The sequence below is a fragment of the Carassius gibelio genome, chromosome B5 (assembly GCF_023724105.1).
Source record: "Carassius gibelio isolate Cgi1373 ecotype wild population from Czech Republic chromosome B5, carGib1.2-hapl.c, whole genome shotgun sequence".
NCBI lineage: Eukaryota > Metazoa > Chordata > Actinopteri > Cypriniformes > Cyprinidae > Carassius > Carassius gibelio.
In genome coordinates this window covers 23,052,325-23,077,600 of record NC_068400.1, presented here as the reverse complement: position 1 = coordinate 23,077,600, position 25,276 = coordinate 23,052,325, and the positions used below count along the sequence as shown (strand labels likewise).

Sequence of the window (25,276 nt, the reverse complement as noted above, 5' to 3'; positions counted from 1 at the left end):
ACGACATGCCTAATTCAAAAACAGCTGAAGATAACAATATGAGCATAAGCAAATTCAGCAAAACACTCTTTCACTCTCTCACTCTCACTCACACACACACGTTGAGGACAGAGGCTTCAGTACATACTGCTGTAAAGGGTGTCTATCCAGGAGAGCCTGGGCAGCTCGCGAGTGCTCAGGTGCTCCATCCCCCCGTCTGCCGTCTCCTCCAGCGCTGCGTCTCCTCCAAATGCTCCCCCACTCTCTTCACACACTCTCTCGCTCCCCTTCACTCGCCTGATCTCCTTAGTGATTACGGAGAGAGCTGGACATATCGGAGTTTGAAATATGAAGCTGCTGTGTATTGCTGAGGAGCGATCCACGAGTCAGTGTGTGTGAGATGGTTTGTACTACAGCTCCTCACATGTAAGACATCAGACCGGAGCCGCTCGCTGCCAACGCTTGCTATTGGAAGGGAGGCACTCCTCCTCTGCTCTCTCTCTCTCTCTCGCTCGCTCACTCACTCACTCAATCCTCTTTATTTTGATCCACTGCCTCTTTCCTGTTATCTTTCATCCTCTTTCTTTATCATTCACTCTTATCTCTAATTAGTGATGCTTGCTAAGGCAAGTACACCATTACTATTGTTTATGCTTATGATTAGGAATTGGAACAAATGCTTAATAATATTGCCTGACTATTGGTGATTTCGATTTTCACTTGGTGGATGATAATTTTTTTTTTTTTTTTAAGCTGTGGAAAAACCCTCCTTAAGGTGTGGGACAAATTTTCATTGAAAGTTTGTGGGCAAAAAAGTCACATTTCTATGTCGCTTCATACATCATTACACGTTTCTCATCAGAGTTAAGTAAAAGGGATTCATGAACATCTGTTTAAATGTGATCAGATAAAGTAATAAGCCCCAAAACAGCCGTGGTTTAAAGTGAATTTATAACTCGTGGAGTGCCTAAAACCCCCTTAGCTGTTATAAATTCACTGTAAACCACGGCTTCATGGGGCTTACTGCTTTTATAACACGGTTATTCCACAAGTAGTAAGGTTTCACAGAATAAAACAATAAATAAAGTGTGATGATGTAAATAAAAACAGTATTCTTCTACCAAACAATGAAGTTCCTCAGAAACAGTTGAGGTTCCAACAAAGTTGTTGCCGAGCAACACACAGAAATAAACAAAGGTGTATGTTTGTTTAGTAATTTATGACTCAGATTTAAGGACCGGAACTATCTGTTTTATAATGAAATATTTATAACGGTGCTTACTTATCACTGCAAATATATGCTAAGTATTGAATATATTGCTCGGCGTGTGTTTAGACGTTTTGAAGAGAGCAGGAAAGCTAAACCAGAACCACTAACCTCAGGAGAGGAACGAAAACACTAAACTGGAGGAGATGAGATGGATGGATGTAGAAACACACGCAGCAGGGGGCTGGTTCAGAGACATGAAAGAATGAGCGATGCAAATAGATGGAAGGAGAGAGGGAAGAATCCACTGAGGAGTGTGTAGGGTCTGAAGCAGATGGGCCGTGTCAAATCTCTCTCTGTGGGTTCCTGTGGCAGCTCATCATCTCATTCACACTGCTCCTGGAGAGGCTGATGATGCTCATGTTGAGCTCATGCTGTGTGAGATATGCACAAGGACACCCATCTCACACTGGCACTCTCTACATACCAGATACATCCATTTGAATGTGCTTCCCATGTGTCCAGGGTCTCATACAGTACATGGATCAAAAGGAGAAATGGTCTATTATTGGTTGAATAATGCATTTATAGAAGTATTTCAGTTTCAAAACTTAACTATCTTTGTATACATTTCAGGCTTCATATCAAAATAAGTTCAACAGCATGTAATATAATGTGTTGTGACAATCATGTGGTGAGGCATGTATGTTTTACTGCCTTGTCACACAGCATTAATCCATCATGACATTAAGGCACTAGTGCACTTTAGTAATAACTTCAACTGAAACTAGTTATGATGATGTGATTTAAGTTGTTTAAATAAGTTCATAATATAACTTCCAGTTATCCACATAAATGTTATTTTTTTCCATATCAAAAACCATATGTTTCATTGTGGAAGAAAGAAAGAAAGAAATAATTAATTTATGTAGCACCGTGGTCCTGTGAGACACGACATTTCATTCCACTGTATGTCCACACATGTAGCGGAATGACAATAAAGCTCAACTTGAACTTGAGATTTAAAAATAATAATCCTACTACTATTATCTGAGTACCTCTAATTAAAATGATATACCAAACAAATACAGCTCATCTCAATACACAGTCTCATGCTCTTTCATTAGGATGCCTTAATTAATCTCACTGAAATACAAAGGACCGCTTACTTTACAAGCCACATCTCACCCGATCATGTCTACAACAATGAAATCAATGTTTACAAGCTCTCCCTTCATTCCACTGATAAAGATGCCAATTAACTGAGAGAGAGAGGGAGCGAATGAACTTCATGCATCATGCCTTGGGCAACAAGAAACCCCCATTACAAACCCCTAAATAGACAGCCCTCTTCCCCCAAACCCCACCCCCACATATCCACACAGGGCATGGGTTGTGATAAGCCAGACTGAACAACTTCAATTAGGACACAAAGGCTCTGTGAGGATTCCCCCAACCTCTCACAGCAAGCTGCCGGCACTAAACCCAACACAAAGAATACCATCCACACACACACACGTACAGTATACTTGCTCATTACAGATTCATACATAAGCTAGGCACCTCAGAGTATCCACTTAAACACTTAAGATCTATATATGTGCACAAACACATACGCTAATGTCTCATCAGAGGTCTTCTGAAGTCAGACTGTTAGAAAGGCCCCCAAAGACCCAAAATTAAAGCACTGTCTCTTGCCAAGTGTGTGTGTGTGTGTGTGTGTGTGTGTGTGTGTGTGTGTGTGGGCACATGTAAACGTGCGCACTCTATGCTAGCACAAAGCAATCTCTGCACAATCCAGTTGTGTCTATGCATGAGACTATTCAAAGTGACAGAACGTTAAAACAAAGAGCAGAATAATATAGGTCAAACACACACACAGAAACAAGTTCTTACATATGTGTGTGTGTAGCGCTACTCGTGGCAGAGATAAGTAGTAGTTTATCAAATATAGATCTGGCATAACACACACATATACATACAGCCCTTTGTTTCTGGATGAAGGCCAAAAGGACACCAACACAACGGGGGCTTGTGTGAGTGATGTGCTACACAAACTGGGCACAAAAGAAGAATAACATTACATTACGCAGACAGACTCAAGCAAACATAACAAAAAAAAAATCATATATATATATATATATATATATATAGAGAGAGAGAGAGAGAGAGAGAGAGAGAGAGAGAGAGAGAGATTCAAGTAGCCTTATTGGCATGGTAAAAAAAGTTATCTTTACATTTCCAAAGCACTGAAACATTTAAATAAACATTTAACACAAATATACATAAGAATAGAAGTATATAGCATATAGAGTCTATATATCTGTATACAGTAAAAAAAAAATATATATATATATATATATATATATATATATATTGAAGTCCATTATATTGGAGAAAAATCTTTTCCACAAAAGCCTTAATTTCTTTGCAACTGAAGAAAGAAAGACATGAACATCTTTGATGACATGGGGATGAGTAAATTATCAGGGAATTTTTATTCTGGAAGTGGACTAATCCTTTAAATGTTTGTGATTATTAAATACATTTGATTAATTAATTGATAATTAATTAATTAACAGTTTTGTTGTGTTATTAAATTATTCATGTTCATAAAGATTAACTTAAATTTAGCACTATGACAGTAATGGTAAAACATAGCAGAAATGAACATGCGTAAAAATAAATGTCCAATACTGGCCAATACCAAAACCTCACTAAGACTGTCCAATAACTGATATGGTTCCAATATCAGGGGTAGCAGAACAGTCAATGGAAAACTAACTAAATGATCACCTACTGACCTAAATACTGAGGGGGGGACACACTGTGGTGGTAACAGTCCTGTGGAAAACCAAAACAAAAGAACCCACTTCATAGTAGACAGTAGACCATAACAAACAAACATACCACATGACACACACACACACAAACACACACACCACATTTGTTCTCTTCCTGTTGAATCGCAAATGGCCAATAAAAAATTGATGCTTGATCCCGCTGAGCGGTCAGAAAGCCATTAACATGCTCTGAGACCGCTGTCATTAGAACTAAATGGAGCTGGATCTCATTGCTCAAGAACATACAGAGTGTCGCCCTCTGCCCCACTGACTGATGGGAAACCCATAGAGCTTTTCCAACAAAATGGTGTTGTGCACTTTTTAAAGTTGTCTATATTTTTTATTTAATTATTTTTTTTACTATTTGTATCCAGTTGTTGTTGTTTTGTGCGCTTAACGCTTTTTCTGTCATCAAGACAAATTCCTTGTTTTTAAACATACTTGGAAATAATCTCATTCAGATTCTAATTCTGATTGTATCTCTTAGTTTTCCATCTATTCCTTCACCCTTCACCCACCTCATCTCCTCTTCTCTCTGAGCTGAGCTGAAGACAAGTCACACAGCGGAGGCTATAGACCCTCTGCTTTCTGGCAGCAGCAGCATGGGCATATGACTGCTGGGAGGAAAGATAAAACAGAGAGAAAGCAAGAGAAGGCATGCAGGCAGAGGGTGGCTACTGAATCATGGGAGTGTGGGTACTGAATCAATCACATTAATTAAAACTGACAGGTCAAGTAATGCACTTGCAAACACTATAATCAGTCCCGAACCACACACAAGTTGAGCTTTTCTATCCCATCATCCACTCTGCTTCTGTCCCTCTGTGTGTTCTCGTCACCGCTATCTTCCTCAAATCACCAGCCCTGTTAAGCAATTAACCCTCTCACCCCTCTCTCTCTGTGCAATTTCAAAGCATGAGTGTTAAATGGACTATCCTGCTAAGATTCTATACAAATAACACAATAATAAATAAATTACCAGAAAAAAAAAAAAAAAAAACATAAAACAAAACAATGCACAAACGCTATACAAATAAACTTCTATACAAATAAACCATTTACTTAAAGAAAACAACAACTTATAAACACAATAAAAATCAGAACAAAACAAATGTGCCTGTTTAATTGACTATACTGCTAAAGATTGTATACAATTAAACAAAAAGATTAAAAAAATACAAAATAAAAACAACATAAAACAACACAAAAACTCAAAGCGTAACAAAGACACATACACATACACACACATTCATAGTTGTATTTGTAGTTTATGGGGACTCTCCATAGGCGTAATCATTTTTATACTGTACAAACTGTATTTTCTATCACCCTATACCTAAACCTACCCCTAACAGAAAACTGGCATTACTGGCATTTTTTGAATTTCATTAAACTTTTTTTTTTTATGTTTTGTATGTTTTTTGCACCTTTTGTTTTACGGGGACACATGAAGTGTTTAATGTTGTAATACCCTTGTCATCATTTTACACATTCTGGAGTCTGGACATGCTTGGACAATAAGTACTGGGCTTCATTTATTTAACAGTGATTTTGCTGTGTTTACAAGCTTCAGTCTGCAGGTGGGACAAGAGAGCTGTTCCCCGATCAGTCTGGGAGGGCTTTTCATTCAGAAGAATGAGACAAAGACTCACGCCCTTCTGAGTGGATCTGCAACCACACATTCTGTACCAACCAAAATCACTTTGATCTATTGAGGTCACAGCATTGCTCTCTGATTGGCTGGTGGGTATGGTGGTCGGATATATGCTTTGTTTTCATGCACAGAGCATCTGAAAGTGTACTGATCAAATATGAATATCAGTGGTGTGAATTATATACCTGATATTTTTATTTTTATTCTTTTACAGTGTGTGAGAGGTTTACTTAGGGGCAATAGATGGCTATTGAGCTGTGCGTAGATGACCATACTCACTCTGTGTCTGAAATTTACACTACAAAATGTAAATTTTAGTTAGGAATAAACTAACTCTGATTAAAAGAGAAATAGAGAATGCGAGGTAGCTAGCAGAGCTCTTCATATCAAAATAACAATCATATCATGCCTGGTGCAAAAACTGCTCTCTGAGAAACTAAAATCCATTTATTTATACACATGCACTCAAAGCCTGCTGAGCACACTGACCACACAAACACTCTGCTGCCATCTAGTGATGCCGTCAGCAGTAATAGCAGTAGTAATATTTAGGTTTTTTTTTTGTGGTTAAAATACTTACCTCTATCCATCTGTAAGCAAGCCAATAGTAGTTTGAATCACCTAACACTGTGGCTCTGTTTCTATATCAAAAATGCACTCAAAGATGTACAGTGTTAAAAAAAATAGTCAAAGCTAAACACTGTTGTTAGCAGAAGCTTCTTTAGCCATGAATATATTTAAAAACAACATGACCTTAAGTGTAACACAAATAAAAAATAAAACAAGAATATATATCTCTTTTTGTGTTTTACATAAGAAATCAAGTCATATCCACTTAATTTTTCCCGTAATAGTGGGTGCAGCCATTTGTAAATTTGTAAATGTGTTTGGCTTCCGGTGTCATTTGCTTCCAGCTATTTTTAGCTGTACAAAACAGCTGATTTTGCTGCTTGATACTGCAAACTGCTTGTCTCACCATATTATTTGATTGTATTGTCCTCCTAATTATGAACACACTGGTTTGTAGTGCAAACAGTTTTATTAGTCTCGCACATTCACAGAAAATGGCTTACTTCCAAATTGAAAAATAAGGTGGATAGGTTTGGAATAAAGTGGGTAAATAATGATAGAATTTTAATTTTTGGCTGAACGATCCCTTAAGACAGGGATAGACAACTTCGGTCCTGGAGGGCCACTATCCTGCAGAGTTTAGCTCCGAGCCTAATTAAACACACATGAACAAGGCAATCAGTGTTTTCCGGATTACTAGATAGATACAGGCAGGTGACTTTTTATGAGGGCTGAAGCTAAACTCTGCAGGATAGTCGCCCTCCAGGACCGGAGTTGCCTATCCCTGCCTTAAGAGATGGCCTGTACATTAATATGTCAACATTGTTTATTGTTATCTGTTTCACAGCTGTTACTACATTGTTTATTATCATAACTGAAACACTGTATTGATCAATCAGCTATCAAGAGTAAAACAATGGTAACTATAAAAATTTAAAATAATAGAAAAGTACCCCTTGTAGCTTTAATGAAATCACTTCAATCATAAAATTTTTGGCAATTGCATCGCCATTGGTTAGTAAATTTTTTGGTTTACGCGCCAGACCGATTAAAACTTGATAACAATGTTTGAATGCATATTAGTCATTTTAACTGACCATTTTAACTGGATTGGTAGTGCTGCTTTTTTCGGTCATTCAGTGTTTCAGTAAATTGAAAATTGGGGAAAAACTAACAAAAATACTGATAAGATAATAATGATATGATTTCTACTAATAAGAACAATATAAAACGCACTAAGAATTAATGATCTAACGTTACTGGATTCATGAATATTAATCCAGTTGTGTGCGTTCCCTCAAACTGATTTGCTGAAATCAATACAGGGACGATAATAGGGAGTGCCAGCCAGTGAGATGTCGTTTGTGCATTAGCTGAAGAATTCCAAAGGAGCGCCGTTATTTTGACAGGAAAATACTAGTGATGTCCGATTCACGAACAACTTGTTCAATTTAACCGGTTCTTCTTAGTGAACCGGTTGATCCATTTCACCAAATCGAACTGAATCGTTTGAAATGGTTTGCGTCTCCAATACGCATTAATCCACAAATTACTTAAGCTGTCAACTTTTTTAATGTGGCTGACACACCCTCGGAGTCAAAATAAACCAATATCCCAGAGTAATTAATTTACTCAAACAGTACACTGACTGAACTGCTGTGAAGACCAAACTGAAGATGAAGACCGAACCGAGCCAGATAATGAATGAACACGCCCAATGCTGAATCGTTTCTGTCGGACGTGTCCGATCTGAGAACCGATGAGCTGATTCTCATTCTCGAGTCAAGAACCGGTTGCATCGGTTTTTGGATCACCAGTACACTGAACCGAAAACAGTTTCTTTCGGACGCGTCCGATTCGAGAACCGAGGAGCTGATGATACTGCGCATGTGTGATTCAGCTTGAAGCCAATTGACTCATAGCGCGTCTGAACCGAACTGTTTTTTTTGGTGATTGATTCTGAACTGATTCCGTGCTAATGTTATGAGCGCGGGTAAACTGAGGGCTTGAATGAAGGGCAATCTGGTGAAACTTAAGTTAATTTAATAACAAATACATCGCAATGGATTATGTATAGCAAGTGGATCATGGTTTCTGCGCTGATGACACCTAATTTATTTACTTTATATCTTTAAGACTTAAATCCTTGTATGCACATTATTGCTGTTACTGTATTTGGGTGCGTGTGGCATGGGGGGCGTGGTTTAGCAAAGTCTGCAGCGGGAGAGAGGATCAGGAGACGAGCGGTAAGTGAGTGGTTTGGGCAGAAATTATTATCACCTGTTTCTTGTTCTAGTAATTGGCATGGAGAGGGTATAAAACGCCAGGAGAGATGGAAGCAGGGGAGAGAGAGAACGACTGCTGACGTGAAGCATCGCTGCAGAAGAAGCCTCCAGTATATGAAAGTAGTTTAGTTAATGGTGTATATGTTTGGTGTAGTTGACACCGCCGGTAGAGAGAGTGTGAATTTGAATGTCTTAATAAAGATTCGTCATCAGTTCAGCCGACCCCTTGTCCTCTTCCTTGCCCACACGAACTCACTACACTGGTGCCGAAACCCGGGAGGAAGAAGGACCGACGCCACCGATATGCAAAGCCCGTCCTCCACGCCGCTTGCTGACATAATTTCTTCCCTCGCGGTCCTCCACCGCGAGCAACACCAGGCGCTGCTGGACCTGAGGACCGATCAGGAGCGACGGTTCCAGGCCATCGTGCAGGCCCAGCAGGAGGACCGCGAGAGGTTCCGGGGCTGGATTGATCGGGAGGTTCGCGCCCAGGCCGCCGGGGCAGCCGCTACCCCCGTGCACCTGCCACTGCACAAGATGGGGGCCCAGAATGATCCGGAGGCCTTCCTAGAGCTCTTCGAGAAGGCGTCCGAGGCCTTCGGGTGGCCCCGTGAGCAGTGGCCGATGCGCCTCATTCCCTTGCTCTCCGGCGAGGCCCAGGTGGCCGCACAACAACTTCCGGTGGCGAACCTCCTGGTCTTCAACGACCTGAAGAGGGCCATCATCCAGCGGGTCGGCTGATCGCCAGAACAACACCGCCAACGCTTCCGCTCCCTGGACTTGGGCGAGGCCGGCTGGCCCTTCGCTATGGCCCAACAGCTCCGGGACTCCTGCCGCAAGTGGCTACTGGCCGAGGGAAGTGACGTGGAGCATGTCGTCGACCTGGTGGTGCTGGAGCAGTTCATCACTCGGCTCCCCAAGAAGACGGCCGAGTGGGTCCAGTGCCACCGCCCCGCGTCGCTGGACTCGGCTAATCACCTGGCGAAGGACCACATGGTGGCGTGCCCAGGGGTCGGCACACCCCCGCCTACTAACTCTCTCTCTCCTTCTCTCTCTCCCCCTTCTCTCTCTCGCCCTGTCCCTCTCCCTAGGTCCCGTCCACCTGGCCCTCCTCGTGTCCCGCCCCGGGGGCGGAGCGGGACTGACCAAGGCCGCTTCGCGAGTCCAAGGGCCCCGCCCAGGGGGGCGGAGCTTGTGGCTGCCGGAGGGGACAGGGCTTCTGTTTCTCCGCTCTCTCCACGCCAATTCCCCTCTCCACTCCCTGCCATTGGGGCGGCGGGTAGGTCTGGGCTGGCCTGTTGGCATTGCAGGGACCCGGAGCATTTTGTGGACCGGTGTCCAGTGATGGAGGTGGAGATGATGATCCGGGTCCCGGACGACCCACAGGCTACCCCCGGTCAGGCTGGCGAGTACCAAATTCCTGTGAGTATCAAGGGGGGTACATGTCCGGCCTTGGTGGATTCAGGATGCAACCAAACCTCAATCCATCAAAGCCTGGTTCAACCGGGGGCATTGGATACAAGCCGCGTGGTTAAGGTGCGGTGCGTACACGGGGATGTGGTGGAATATCCGGTAGTCCCAATTTTGATTCAATTTCGGGGACAAAAGCATAGGTGGAGGTGGCGGTTTATGATTTATGAGTTATGATTACTGACTTTATATATTTGAATGTTTGATAGACGTGACGCCATTACGTTATTGCGTCAAGCGTAAATGAACCGGTTTATTGAATTGAACCGTCCAAAAGAACAGGTTGCTGAAAAGAATCGAACTTCCCATCACTAGAAAATACAACAAATAATTTAGTTTAAATGTAGCGCGTCAATTCTCTCTCTCTGTCTCTCTCTCTCTCTCTCTCTCTCTCTCTCTCTCTCTGCATGTGTGTGTGTGTGAGACAAAGCGACGGCAAAGTGTGCGCCTTCACAATAGAGTTTACAATGTGTCAAATACACAAAAACAGGTGCGCTCCGGCATCCATTCATAGGAACAGAAAAATCACAGATAACTGATGGAGAGTGAAACTCTGAATAATTTTTACTTGGCGAGTAAAAATATATCTGCACTAAACTTTTATTTAGCCTCCAACTCCCACACTGGCGAGTAAAATATGAGAATTTATTAGCCATTAGCCAATATTAGACATCATTTAGTAGCCCAGAGTGAAGATTTAGTCGTAATATAGAGGGTTGCTCTAATTGAGCTTCATGAGCACAAAACTAGCTTTCTGTAACAGCATTCCACTCACTCACACACTTAGCCCACATCACCTCCTGTGTTTGATAAAATATGATATTTCTAATCTGATTAAAGCGTTCACAGAATCAAGGCAGGGTTTTCTATTTTCTGTTATTTTAATCGTTTTAGTGGTTTTCTAAACCAAGCGGAAATGATGGTGGGCTCTGCCAGCAGACACTGTAAACAGTGTTCTCCACAAACACACACACCTCCCTCTTCCTGTTTAGAAAGTCTACCCTCTGCAGGGGCACTGTGCAACATCATTAGATCTGTGAGTAACCTAAAAATGAACATAAAATGGGTTCTTGCTGCTAAAAATGTCTGAATACGTGTATCTTGCATAAAAACATCTAATTGTGTATAAGGTCCTTTAGAATTTCTGTTCCACACACTTTCACACATACAGTCTTTACTGGAAAATTACTGTTAAGAGATTATGTGTGAACAAACCAAAACCAGTAAATGTGTTCTGGTCATTTCCTGGTATGAGAAGCTGTAATATTACCAGTATTGTGCTCTGTGTGAACGAACGCAGATTGAGATTACCAGTATGAGCATGTAGAATGCCTTAAAGAATGAATCTGCACTAGATAGACATATTTGACCATTGCACCTCCTCTCACAGCTTTTCCAATGTGTCGCACTCAAGACCCAGCCTGACCATCCCTTATGCCGGTCACTCAGCCCTTTAAATGTTGTCAAATTGACAGAAACTAAAGCACTTCTGCTCGTGCGGGCTTTTAAAGATTGCTTCTGATGACTGACTGACATCACAGAATTGATCTGCATTTTGGTGCTGATGTTTGAATGGTCTTTTACCAGTAAAAAACATTTACTGCACATTTGTGTCATACTGGTAACTTTACGGCAATTTAACAGGATTGGAAAGGGGTTATGGCCCACCTTTGACCATTCCAATATACCAGATGGCTTATGTATTGCTGCCTACAGAAACAGTAATTTCAGAAGTTAACTTGACACTTGAAAATGCAACACTCAAGATGCAAATTTTTAAAAAAGAAGTCCAAGTCAAGTCTTTAACCCACCCACTGAGAGGTTAACAGACTAAAAATAACATTACCTTCAAAAGCATCCTACACCATTTAGGAAACTGTCTGTTTGTGTTAAACAGTGAATGACTCATGTAGAGCATTATTTGTTTGTTCGGTTCATTTGGATTCCTTAGCAAAACAGTCAAGTTATAATACATTTATGCTGCCTACACTGCACAATGAATCTCTTACTTGTGTCTGCATTGCACTGAGTACAGAACTGAGTTGCAATGGTAATCGCAGAAGCTGTTATAGTAAAAATGTGACAGTAGCCTTGGTTTCAAAAAGTTTACACACGAGTTGAAACTAGAAAAAAAAAAACGAATAGCTTGAGAACCCTCTCAAAGGGAAATACTAACCACACTTCATACCCAATATGTTTGTGTGCGTTCGTGTACCTGAGAACGAGGGAGAAAAGTGACGGATCTTACTCCTGGTCTTACTAACCATGCACACCACATTGACAGTTTAATTCCACTGAAGAGAAAAAAAGAGAGCTATGAAAGAGTCAATTCAGAATCAAAAGTAAAAGAATATTCAACAAAATTCAATGAATTTGCTTGTTATTGAGCGCAAATCAATCTCTGAATGAAATCTTCTGGAAAAACCTATAAACTGAAAAATATGTAAATATATCTTTGAAATATCTTTCATGTTTTATACAGGTTTGAAATGACATGAAAGTGAGTAAATGATGACAGAATTTTCATTTTAGGGTGAACTATCATACTTCTGCTCTGATAGACTAACACCAAAGTCATAGGAAGACTTGAATTGACAAATTCATCTGTTAACTTCAAAACACAGAATGCAAGCCTCGCAAAAATGCCCAGCACTTCTCTATTTCACCAAGTCTGATACAGAAGTGAGAATAATGAAGAGAAGAACGCTCTGAAAAGACAGGGATGCACTTATATTAACACACACACACACACACAAATGAAAGAAGAAAAAAGGTGAAAAGTGAAAAATTGACCAAGCAAGATACAAAAAATTGCATACTGTAAGCATTTATGTGCAGGATGGATGAAAATGAGATATAGCACACTTGCTGAGCCACATGGTTCAGTATTTTAGATGTTAGGTTTTGAATTACAGTGTTACTGTGTCAGACATGTGAGATGAGTACGCGGAGAAACAGAGAGAGTCAGACAGACCGAGGAGGAGGAGGAGGAGGGAAATACCATAAAACTAACCTGCTTCCCACAAGTCCACATTCTCTGTGGTTTATGGCACAGCAGTGTGTTTCAGTGAAACGGTTTGACAAGGGGTCTTCCATGGTTTTATAATGGGGTTCTGTAATGAATTAGTTGAAAATATTCCCATTGCAGGAGGTTTCTGCCTCCTACTGTTTTCTACAGAATCCTGTGGCGGGGAGCCCCCCCGTCCACCATTGATGCATTTTATAATTCATTACCAAAAATCTTTTGTCACAAACAGCCAGTCAGAAATTATTTAAAGTTGTGAATAGTGTTGTCAAAAGACCCGGTACTTCGGTCCCAAGTCGGTACTGATAAAATGAAAATGTGATGGTACCAGGTTTCTTTAAGTACCAGTTGTACCGAGGACCCGGTCAACCCGCTTCTTGACACATACAGCGCTACTATTTCCGCGAAGCAGAAAACGTGGACAGAATCTCAAAATCCAGTCATGAAAATTAAACTTACATTTTAATATAGACAGTCACGGAATTTGTCAAAGTTAGCATAAATTAATCAAATCAAATCTCCATATGGACCAGTATCTGTAAATGTTAAGCCGCAAAAGTTGGTTGAAATATGAATGGTCTGTTCACTACATAGACTGAAGCGCGTGATGCTTGCAGTAATTTCAGCATCTGCCATCTCAATGAGGACATAAATACATAAACAACATCACCAGAACTGTTTTAAAGAAATAAATCACAATATTTCTTTCATGTTTTAATTTTAATAGCAAATCCCCTTTATTTACCAAAAAATCAAATGTGTTTAAATTTCATAAATTAATAGACAAATTTAATTTGGGTGAAACTTGTTTACTGTTTTTCATAATTATATTACTTGTAGAAAAACTTTAAACACGATTGTAAATAAGTATAAAGAATGGCATTGGTTTTATTTTTAGTGATACATTTTTTTTATTTTTAATTAGCATATTTTTGTGTTTTGCTTTGGTACCGAAACTGGTACTGAGAACCGTGGATTTTCACTGGTATCGGTACCGAATACTGAAATTTTGGTACTGTGGCAACACTAGTTGTGAACTAGCAGCAGATTTTTTTTATTCCATAATGCAATGTACATCTTAATGTAAGGGATAAAAGAAGAAAAAAAGTAGTGTACTAGGTACTTGGTACATTTTGAGATGTTGGTGTTGTGCTCAAAAACAAAGGGAGATGAATGCGAGAATGTTTCGTACACTGTAAAAAAAAAAAAACATATATTATATATATATATATATATATATATATATACACAATGCACAATGTCATTCACATAAACAATAAACACCATCATGGTAAAATACATGATACTAAAATAATGCAAAAAAACATTCAACAACATTAGATGTAAAATAAAGCCCTAATGTACACAACTGATAAGAAAAAACTAAGAAACATATTTATTTCAACAAATCATAAAATATGAAGAGTCATGCAGGGAATTCTGGGGGTGCAAATTTACGGTTTTTCACTGTAAATTATACAAAGACTTTTTATTTTTCACTTCCAAAAAATTAAATTTTATCAGTATTTTACTTTTAAATGTTAAAAGATTAATTGTAATCAATTATTCACCATATATAGTATTTAGAATAGATAACCAATTAACAGGTTTTTACTGTAGCATTTTTACATTCCTTTACTGTTAAAATCACAATCATTTTTTACAGTGCAGACTAAATGACTGCTATATGTTACTAGAAAGAAGTCTGTGAGTTTGTCAGAAGACCAATAGCATGTTGATTCAGTAACTGCTCGGACTGATTCAGAAAAGGATTCGTCAGACTGATTCAAAGCTAACTTGTGACCAGTTCTGATACCACTTTGATCAGTTCATTCATAAAAAAGTCATTTCTTTTTTTACCCTGACTACACACTGCTTTGTGCTGCATGTGACTTTTTGTGAGCAGTTCTGAAAACATATTGTGCAATTTAAAATTGTATTCAGATTTTGAAATATGGGAAATTGTTCTTTTAGCACCAATGCTTATAGGTCATGAGCACTGAACACTTGCTTAAGAGAATTTAAAAGAAAGGATTACAATAAAATAAAAATTACTTTAAAAGGGAGGCAACAGGAAATCTGCCTAAAAATGTCTGCTCTTATTATTACACAACAGACATTAGTCAGGGTAACACTATAGTGTCATATTTAAAGTCCACATGAACCGTAAATTCCTACAGACCTCATTTCAGTATAGTGATCAGTGTCTCCCCTAGGTCAGTGATTCCCAACCTTTTTCACCTCGCGGCCCACACAACCAAACACATATGTTTGTGCAGCCCACTGCAAAAAAAATTCACTGACCCTGCTATTGTTGGGTTAATAACTTAGTACTCAGAAGCTAGATTGTTAACTGTATTTACTGAATGAACTATGGCTGTGCCATATGGACAAAAAAAAAAAAAAACCTATCACGATTTCTTTGATATATTTTGAGATTTCGATTTTAATCACAATTTTGACACACATGGATATGCTTTACAAATTGGTACAAATTTTGGTATTTCCAAAAGAAAACCACTTAGAGCTTTATCAAAAAGTTGTAACATCTCTAGAACAGACATAAGTCAAAATAATCACTATAGTAAAGGTGTGACAAAATGTATAGACTTGGAAAAAATATAAATAAATTAATCCAGATCCAGTGTCAGGGGACTTTTTTCTTTTTTGCCATGCATTGTTCATAGAGCTCATTAATTGTAGAGGTGCCTCAGGTGTTGAAATATATTTTTATTACACATTATACAGGTTCACACGTACTGCCTTTGCAGTATGTGTAAGCGGTGCAGAAGCAGCAGCGAGAGCGCGTTATTATAACGCGAAAGCACATTAAAATAATGCGCGAGCGCGAATCTCTCCGTTCGCACGCAGATTTCCTTTACTCAACCAAGTAAAACAGACATGCTTGCTCAGATACACGCTGATCTAGCGCGGAGAGAGTGCAAGCACTTAAAACGTGTCTCCTCTCACTTAAACTGCGTCCTGTACACTAACAACTCTCTCTATTCTCATGTGCTAGATATTTTTTTTTATTTCTAGCCTTTTATCACATGCAGTGTGAACGCTCTGATCCGTTAACACGGACTCGGGAAAAAGGCGCATCACAGACAGTGTGTGAACCTGGAGTTTGGCACATGCCCAGTCTGTTCTGTTCTCACGCTAGGTGCGTTGCATTCTGATTGGATCATTGGACAGCATACTGCGGAAAATCGCTATTAAAAAAAAAATTGCTATAAAGCCATTTAGAAATCGCACACGCTCAAATCGTGATTTTATGACGATTTCTATTAGATCCAGGCAGAGCTCGGCAGCGGGTAGACAGTCAGCGGAGCAAGCAGTCAGAAGGGGATGTTGACAGCCATTTATGCATGTTTGAATTTGATGTTTGCAGCAAAAATATAAATTGGTGGTTTATTCCTTAGTTACAGTTTAATATTTATTTTTTGTTATTTAATTACAATATATATATATATAATGGTGTTATTGTGTTATGATTTAGATATTTTTACATATATTAACAATATTATTATTTCTTTTAATAGTAATTGGCGGCCCACCTGCAATACCACTCAGGTTGAAAACCACTGCCCTAGGTTTACAGCTTTGGGGGGAGGGGGGTTGGTTGGTTGGGGAAAATTGACAGACACAAACACTTAAAGGAGTCATGGTGTTCATTTGTTTCTTTTAATGGCAGCCTTGAATATATTAACTTAACAATTGTTTGAACTGTAAATTAAACTAAACAAGTAATTTATCCACAAAGTGTGCAGCTTTTCTCAATGCAGTGTATCTTTCTGGGCTTCTGGAAGAACATTTCCAGAGCCTCTTGATATGGAAAGTCAAATGTCTGGCCCATTTATTGAGATCTGCATGCATGCTGCAAGATTGTCTCCTTGGAGCCTATTGCGGATGTTTGTCTTGACCTGCAAATGCATTAAATGATAAATGTGATAGCTTAACAAATAGTTAAAAGCAGCAAATCCTATTGTGAAAAGTTTGTATTACCCTGTTCATGGTTGAGAAGTCCCTTTCACAGTTTAGCTGGGTCAAAACCTGTCATCCGTTGCTTATCATTGGCAGGATGAGTAATAAACAAACAAAAACCTATAAATAAATAAAATAAACAAACTATTTCGAATATTTTGTAAATTAGATAAAGTTATTTTCCACTTCAGTAGTCTACAGGTGACGTCACCGACACTACGTCCATGTTTTTATACAGGCTATGGGAAAAACAAGTCAAAAAACATTTATAAAAGCTGGAGGCTCCATCTCGCGCTCTCTCAACAACTCTCTGGACTCATTAACTTCGGAAGCGTCTCGCAGTGATCATTTTCATACCAAAGATGCTAAACATTATGAATTATAAATGAAGACATTCATAAGAGGAGTCTAGCAGCAAATTAGTCAATCAGAGAACAAATGTTATTTTCAAAAATGAAAAATAGTAGAGCGAGTGTTGCCATCTTCAGTTCCCTGTGAGCGTTTAAAAAACGCAAATATTTTTGTCTTGTTTTCATCTGTTTGACGCGATATATTTCCTGCCATGCACTCTCTGTCCACTAGTGCGAGTAACCGCAGAGTGCAGTCTCGACGATGAGGCGGAGCCACACTTAGAGGCAGAGTGACAAGTGTCGCCCCGCCCATATTTGTTTTCCCCGCCTTTGAAATTTTGCTCCGAGCTAGCAGGGGGCAGTTTGCATTGAAACAAACAGAACGGTGGCAACTGCAACAGCAGAGTAATAACAATACCACGTTAATTCAGGGGGGCAGGGTTTCATATTTTTTTGAAGCACCCCTGGGCCCCGCCATTGGCCAATGGACACCCACCTGCTGTTAGCATTCCATTGACTCCCATTCATTTTGGCTTCACTTTGACAGCGAATAATTTTACACGTTTTAAGACTCTATTAGTCCATTAATTATTTCTAAAGAAACACGAAAATGTATAAAAATGTATAAAAGGCTCCATTATGGTCCCGTAGAAGCAGTATTTGTAAAAAATAGGCTTACGATTGCGTCATAACCAGAGACTCTGTCGCACAGTAGAGAAATTACTGTATAGACAGGAGGAGAAGCTCGCAGGCAATCTTTTACTGTCTATGAGGCTATCAAGGGGACGTTGAGGCATAAAGCCAAGGGAGATAATTAAATCGCAATACTTACCAAAATTTGCTCCTGTTCACGCTCGCCTTCCCTGGAAGACTGGGTGGGGGATTCAGATTTCTCTTGGCACAGCGATTAGAAGACGTACAGGTTGCTCACGTGACATTTACATAATGAAGCTTAGTTTGAGTCTGCGCAGTACGCCCAACCCCCAGGAAGTGCTTGCTTCTAATTTACTTCATTTTTCTGTTAATTGTATGAGGTGAGTAGAAGTGGTTGTGTACATAACTTATATGTTGACATTAAATGCGATGTACAATAATTTATCCATGGTACGTTAAATTTGAATAATTATTGTTAATAATTGTTATAACTTGCTCATTTTATTGTTCTTTGTGGATTGTAACAGTACATGTCTGTTCATGACTTTGGTTCTTAGATTTGATTTTACAGAGGTATGCCATTACATTTTTCAAGTTATTTGAACAGACATGCATGATTATTGTGTGTATATTATTATTATTATTATTATTATTTTCAAGATAAAATGCCTCTGATCAGGAGGTGGTTGTGTGCTGTTCTCTTCACTCTGAAAATGTATGTAGCTGTTTGAATATCCCTACATGAAACATTACTCTGTACTATATCTATCAATATACCTACCTCTTGACATTTGTTCTTTTAGAACTCAACCACTGAGGGAAGGAGCTTCACCATTCAAAAGGCAATGTCTTCAGGGAGAGTAGCAGGTTATTTGTGCACATACATTCCTTAAGAAGAACTTATAATTACATATGTGTGTACATGCAGAGGTAATTTTTTTCTAGTTGTTACAGCTACATAGTTGTTCAGATATGAAACTGAAGAGATTATGTACAAGTTCTATATTGGTCAACACAGCGGATCATTTCATATATAGCTATCAGTTAACATCAGCATCAAAGACATTTAAAAACATTTAAGCTTAACTCACTTTCAGACAGCAGCGAGTGTTTGAAATAACTTCTGTTTGCGATCTAATGTGGATTTTTTTTCACAACATAAGACAGAAATATTTATATTCAATGTAAAAGATCTCCATGTGGATCATGTATACAAATATATACAAATATCTAAAAGATATAAATATAAATAAGTGGCTTAAAACTATTTTGTTCAATCTGAAAATACTAACATGCCTAATACTTCTGCACAGTACTGTATATTAATATATTATTAGTAGGATTATAAAAGCATAAGTATGCAATTGTGACAACAATCTATAAAGTTTGTCTAAAGGAAGGTTGTCTGTAGTCAGTGTTTATATAATGTTTAATATCTTTTATATATACATGTATGTTTTAGTTTCAGCAGCTTCCCCTGGAAATCCTCAATGAAGTTATTTTGTCAACAGGTGACTCTGCATATTTGACACTTTCTCTGGTATGCAGATGGTTAAGAGATGTGGTCACTCAAGAAGAATTTCGGAAATTATTAATTGATATTAGAATATTAATTGATGTCATTTAAAGTTAAACTTTGCAGTGTATAGTTTTTAAATAAAAAAAAGCCATGGCAAACACATGCATGACAGCAGGTTTCAGTCATTTACAACAGTCTATCGTTCTTTAAGGTTTCTCATTTTATGGTATCATCATTTGCTATGTATTGCTTAAAGCAGGCATGAAGTCCATCGTATTAATGAATTCTTAATTTGTGACAATTCTGTGTAATATTTCAATTACCAATGATTTTAGAAAGTGTTTAAAGGGGTGATTAAATGTATTATGTTTTTATATAGAAGCAGGTAACTACATAAATTCAGGATTAATGAGGTGCAGTGCAGTTCAGATAACAAATTACAGAAAAAGTGATGAGTGTTTTTTGGGTTCAACCTGTATTGGGTTCTTTACAACCTGTATAGTTCCTTCCTTGCAAAAAGTAACCATGGATTTATTGTAGTAAAAATATTTGTTGGCATATTAATTACCATGTGTTGAAACCATAAAAACACCACAACTATAGTTTTTGTAGCAAATCCATGATACATTTTCATAGAGGCTGGGTTTTATTTTAGCATTTCTCTTCTTCATCTCTCTCTCGCAGGAAACAAACAGCAGAAGAGACGTAACTTAGAATATTTTGTCCAAACCATCAAACTGTCGTTATGACAGAAGGAAGGCCATTCCAGAGCGGAAGCATATGTTCACATTTTAATTTAAGTTTAAGCTTCAACCCTGACTAAAGATCTACAACTTAGGGGCAAGTCTGTGTTTTTTCAAAGACTATTCATTACTGTACAAATGAAGCTGGATTAAAGTCCTGTTAAATTACTAAAGATGTCAGGCTGATGACAGTCGAGCCTGACGACATTAGTTGTGATGTCAGCCTAAATGCTCCACAGGAATGTTTCTAAAAGCAATAGTCAGCTGCTAACACTCACTAATCATGCTCCAAAGTCACTTGGTCATCATAGCACAGCTGTAGAAATCATTGTGATCATTATCCAACACGAGTATGACCAGCCTCACTCTCATTACATCCGCTTTGCAAAGCAGACGGGAAATCATCAAGCAAACAAGAAAGACCAATAAGCTGTCAGCAGATGTTTCCTTTCCTCGATAAAGCTGCATGACAAGGTCCATGCACACAGACTGAACTTGTGTACTTCAAACATGCTATATAGATCAGAGACAAAGTTTTGTGCATTCATCATGATTTTCAGGATGGTCAGAATCCGATTGATTTTGACAGACAAGCTTGACCTTACAAGAATTGACCATGATAAATAGCGCCTGACCTATATTTCTTTACTGATTCTGCTAATATGTAGAGTGGACAATGGCTGATAATAACACTAATATATGTATAACATAGTTGAGATGAGATGTACACAAAATTGTATTCATGCAATATGGCATAAATTCACAAACAATATTTTGGTATGTGTTAGTGTTAGTTTGGTAGGCTAAATGGGTAATTTGTCTCTGGCAAAAGGGCTTTTAACAGAACTTGCGGTCTATGCAGTAGAAAGAGAGTAAGGTTTTTTTTTTTAAGCGAGGTGCTACCTGCTAGATCTAACAGAGAAAAGGGACTGTGGCGTTGGTCAAAACACATCATCTGATGGCCTTTTGCTGACAAATAAATGGATATCTGGGAGCAGGTAACAAAAACAAAGAGTACACATAAACATATAGCTTCCACCAGAATACTACCATTGAAAACCAAATTAGTCACTAAAAACAACCTGATACCAACATGACAAAAATCTATTAAATAAGCTGCCTTACCAAAACCGTTAGCATGTTGCTTAGCTAATTACGTGAAACATCACATACACAAACATACATGTCACACACACAATTTTTTTTCCAAATTTGATTAGGTTTAACTATTTTTATACACTTCATGGTAGGGCTGCACGATGTGTCATTTAAGCATCGATATCGCGATGCACGAATCCACGGTTGTCACAGCGCAGGATCTATGTCGTAGGCTGTCGTAGTTGATCCGTTATTCATTAACTGTATGGGCCAGCTGCTCCCTGGCCCTTGATGAATGTGATTCGCGGAGAGCGCGAGAGAGAGTGCGCGCGCGAGAGAGAGAGAGCTCTTCAAACAACATGAGCACTGCCTTGTTCTCTCTCCATCGCGCATATTAATCAATTGACACGATGGTGTCGATGTTTGAATCATTTCAAATGAGAATGTAAATCTGCTCACCTCATTTTTGTTTGTAATAAAAAATTTGATTCGATTTCATATCGCAACATATATCGCAGAAAAATAAAATATCGCAATGTCATTTTTTCCCAATATTGTGCATCCCTACTTCACGGCATCTAATAAAATAATAGAACAGATTCAGGCATTGCCTCCTCTGAATATATCCAATGCTGCTTTATAATGCAGGCAAAAAAAGCAACACTTTCCTGACTACTGTTTGAAATATCCTTCTTGTTAGGAGTGTATCTATAATGTCTTTAAATGCTCACTGGGTTTCTGAAAAATTATTTTATTGTTTGAATGACATCATATTCTGATTTACAATAGTTTTACAGCAGCAATATAAGCTACTATACTAAATGTACTAGAGTAAAACAGCACTAAAACCACAGGAAGGGCAAATAAAACATCCTTTATCATGCAAATTAATAGAAAAGAATTCATACTAGAACACTAAATCAATAAATCAGAATCCGATTTCAGCAGAATGGGTTTCCCGAATGCTTATCAAAATCTGAGAGGTATCGAATGAACAACAGACAATGTTGTCTCTGCGGTTAAGGAGGACGAGCCTCTGAGGATAACACTGCAAACCTGTTAACACCACGTTAAAGGCATTGAGGTGTCAATGGTGCTGAATGAATTATGGGGTAAATCGGCATGACACAGCAGGAAATGAGATGCATCTTGAACTTGATATGGTTTTCTTTGTTCACCGTTGCAGAGACTGCAAAGTGTTGCTGATGCATGTGCAGAAAAACTGCAGACCATCCTTACCAGTTGACATACACCATACAGTACAAAAGTCTCCCCACACACTAGGGTGCGCGATATGGAAAAAATATAATATCACAATTATGATTTTTTTTTTTAAATATCACGATTCTTGATTTTATCACAATGCTTTGTCATGTTGGTTTTACTATTTTGCAGGTTGTCTGAGCATTAGAGCCAAACTAATTTCCCTATTATAAAGCCTTTCAAGGTAACAAAAAACAAAAAGAATAGCAGATATTTAGGCCAAAGAGGGTGAAGATAAACATTTTTGTTCTTATTTTTTTTAAGTGTTTTTAGCAGGAGCAATCAAGAAATTGAATGAACAAATATTAAAATAAAACACTATATATAAACTGATTCCTAAAGCAACTGAATTCATTTTTTTACAATCACGATCAGTGAGTGATTTTTCTCTTTGAAGATTTTTCTCTCACTCAAAAGTGGTCTTAAACCTGAATGGGTTTCTTTCTTCTGAACATAAATGCTATTTTGAGGAACGTGAAAAACCAAACAGTTGCTGGTCCACAGTGACTTCCATTAAATTCAATGTGGACCAGCAACTGTTTGGTTACCCACGTTATTCAAAATATCTTCTTTTGTGTTCAGCACAAGAAAGAAATTAATACACATTTGGGATAACGAGACAGTCAGTAAATAATGTCAGACATTAAATTTTATGATGATCTATCCCTTGACAGTAATGACAGCAGGCTGCATGTTTAATAGGCCTACTGTCCCTTTAACAGCTGCACGCATCTAATATACAGGCATATATATATTTTTCTCTCAACTGATTACTTTCATTTTAGACATAACCAACTTGAGTCTACATGTAAAGCTTGTGTGTTTTGACAGTAATAGCGCAAAAGATAGCTTAGTTCAATAATCAGGTGCTGTTTGACAGGCTTTAGCATGCTTCAAGTTTATGCGCCGCTCAGAAAAAGCACAGGTCAGACCAGCACACGAATGAAAACACTGCTGTGAATTCGTGTGGTGTTGTACAGTATATGACGGAGGTGCCAGGACTGATAGAATGTGTGCTGTAGAACAATACAACGATATTTCTTTGTTGGTACCATGATGCTGATCCTCAGCTTTCTTTGTCAACTCAGGCTTTGATGAGTTTGGGGAGTTGAGTTTTCATATGAAACATGAAGGAGGACAAATAAAATAAATGATCTTGCTCTATCAGTGCAGTCACAAGGGAAAATTGTTAAGTTTATACATTTGAAAATATATAGTGATAGAGACTCGAACATGAAAATATTTGAAAGCAAAATTTGAAAGCTGATCATTTATTTCTGATTAAAAGTAAGAAAAAGCACAAAACTTATTGCAATTATTGGATGGCAGGCATGTTACAAATAAACTGTCCTTCAAAAGCAAGATGTCAAATGGTTCAGTTTTCTTTAAAAATCTCAGTTCATATGTAATATTTTACTGCATAATTATTACATACTGTACAGAAATATATTTTGTATTCAAATACTATCTACAGTGTGGTAGGCTATAATCACTGAGCTTCACGATTGATATTTCTTATCCTGCCCGAAAAGACCATAAACGTTACAGTTCACATCTGCGGTAAGAATTAACTAACAGATGTGAATCCTAAAAATTAATTTAATGTTTTTTACTTTACACCTACCTCTGACTAGGCATACATTTTTGTCTCAGACGTAGCACTACGCCGAGCTGGTGCAACGGATATAGATGGGAAATATATATACTAGTGATATATATCAAATATATATATAAATATATATTATATTTGATTTATACAAGTTAATTGAGATATAATGGAGGTTTTTAATAAGTTATTTCCTTGCATTGACAATTTAATGAACTGCATTATTTTGCTCATTTCGGGCCTCGGGAAACAAACCAAGAGTTTCCTTAAGACCTTTTTAATCTGCATATAAAACATTAGATATTTGTTTAATTTTAATTTTTTGTTTGACTGTTAAAACAAAACAAAAATATTTGTTGTTTGCCTCAATAAATTGGGTTCATTTAAAAATGAAAAAAAAAAATTATATTGCTCTTTGTTAAAAAAAATAATTTGTTCAATAATTATAGAAACCAAATAATATGAAACATGATATCGTTGATAATTTTTTTTTTTTGCTATATTGTCCAGCCCAAAAAAGCACACAGTTGGCAGCATGAATATTAGCCCTGCTGTCACTTTAAGAGATACAATTTACAGTTTCACAAGTATTTGCATTCTCAACTCTTTACGTTTATTTATTACATAACCGGCGAGGGGTTTACATGAATAATAAATAAACACTGCATATTTTTTACACATATTTGCGTGCATTTGACTGTTTTTGGCACTAAAAGTTTCCATGTCCCTGTTGTGTTCTGATTCTCAGCACATACATGGTAATCCTCCAGAGGAACAATATTTTCATTTTTCAGTTTAGTGAAATTAACTTCTGCTTTAAAAGCCTTATTTTTGTTTTCAGATTGTAATGTTACAATTTTAGAATGAAATGTGATTTTAACCCTTTTTTGCACGTAATACTAAGGCACATGGTTACATTAACTTTATTTGTTTTCATAGCCTTTAATATGTATTGTTTTGTTGGACAACACTGGGTGGTAAGTTAAATAAATAGATATTAAATACAGATTTTTTTTAATACAAACA

General features: G+C 38.0%; 1 protein-coding gene across 2 annotated transcripts in view; it reads right to left on the bottom strand.

Annotated features, from left to right (window-relative positions):
- The window catches only part of LOC127957413 (active breakpoint cluster region-related protein), a 186,693-nt gene that overhangs the window by 153,793 nt on the left and 7,624 nt on the right, over nucleotides 1-25,276 (bottom strand). The window contains exon 1 of one of the 2 annotated variants that reach the window (XM_052555942.1): nucleotides 128-430. The exons of the other annotated variant lie outside the window; for it this stretch is intronic. Within the exon in view, the coding sequence (XP_052411902.1) occupies nucleotides 128-188 (61 nt within the window). The 5' untranslated portion in view covers nucleotides 189-430. Of the gene's footprint in view, nucleotides 1-127; nucleotides 431-25,276 lie in introns of those variants that run through there. 2 annotated transcript variants of the gene reach the window in all.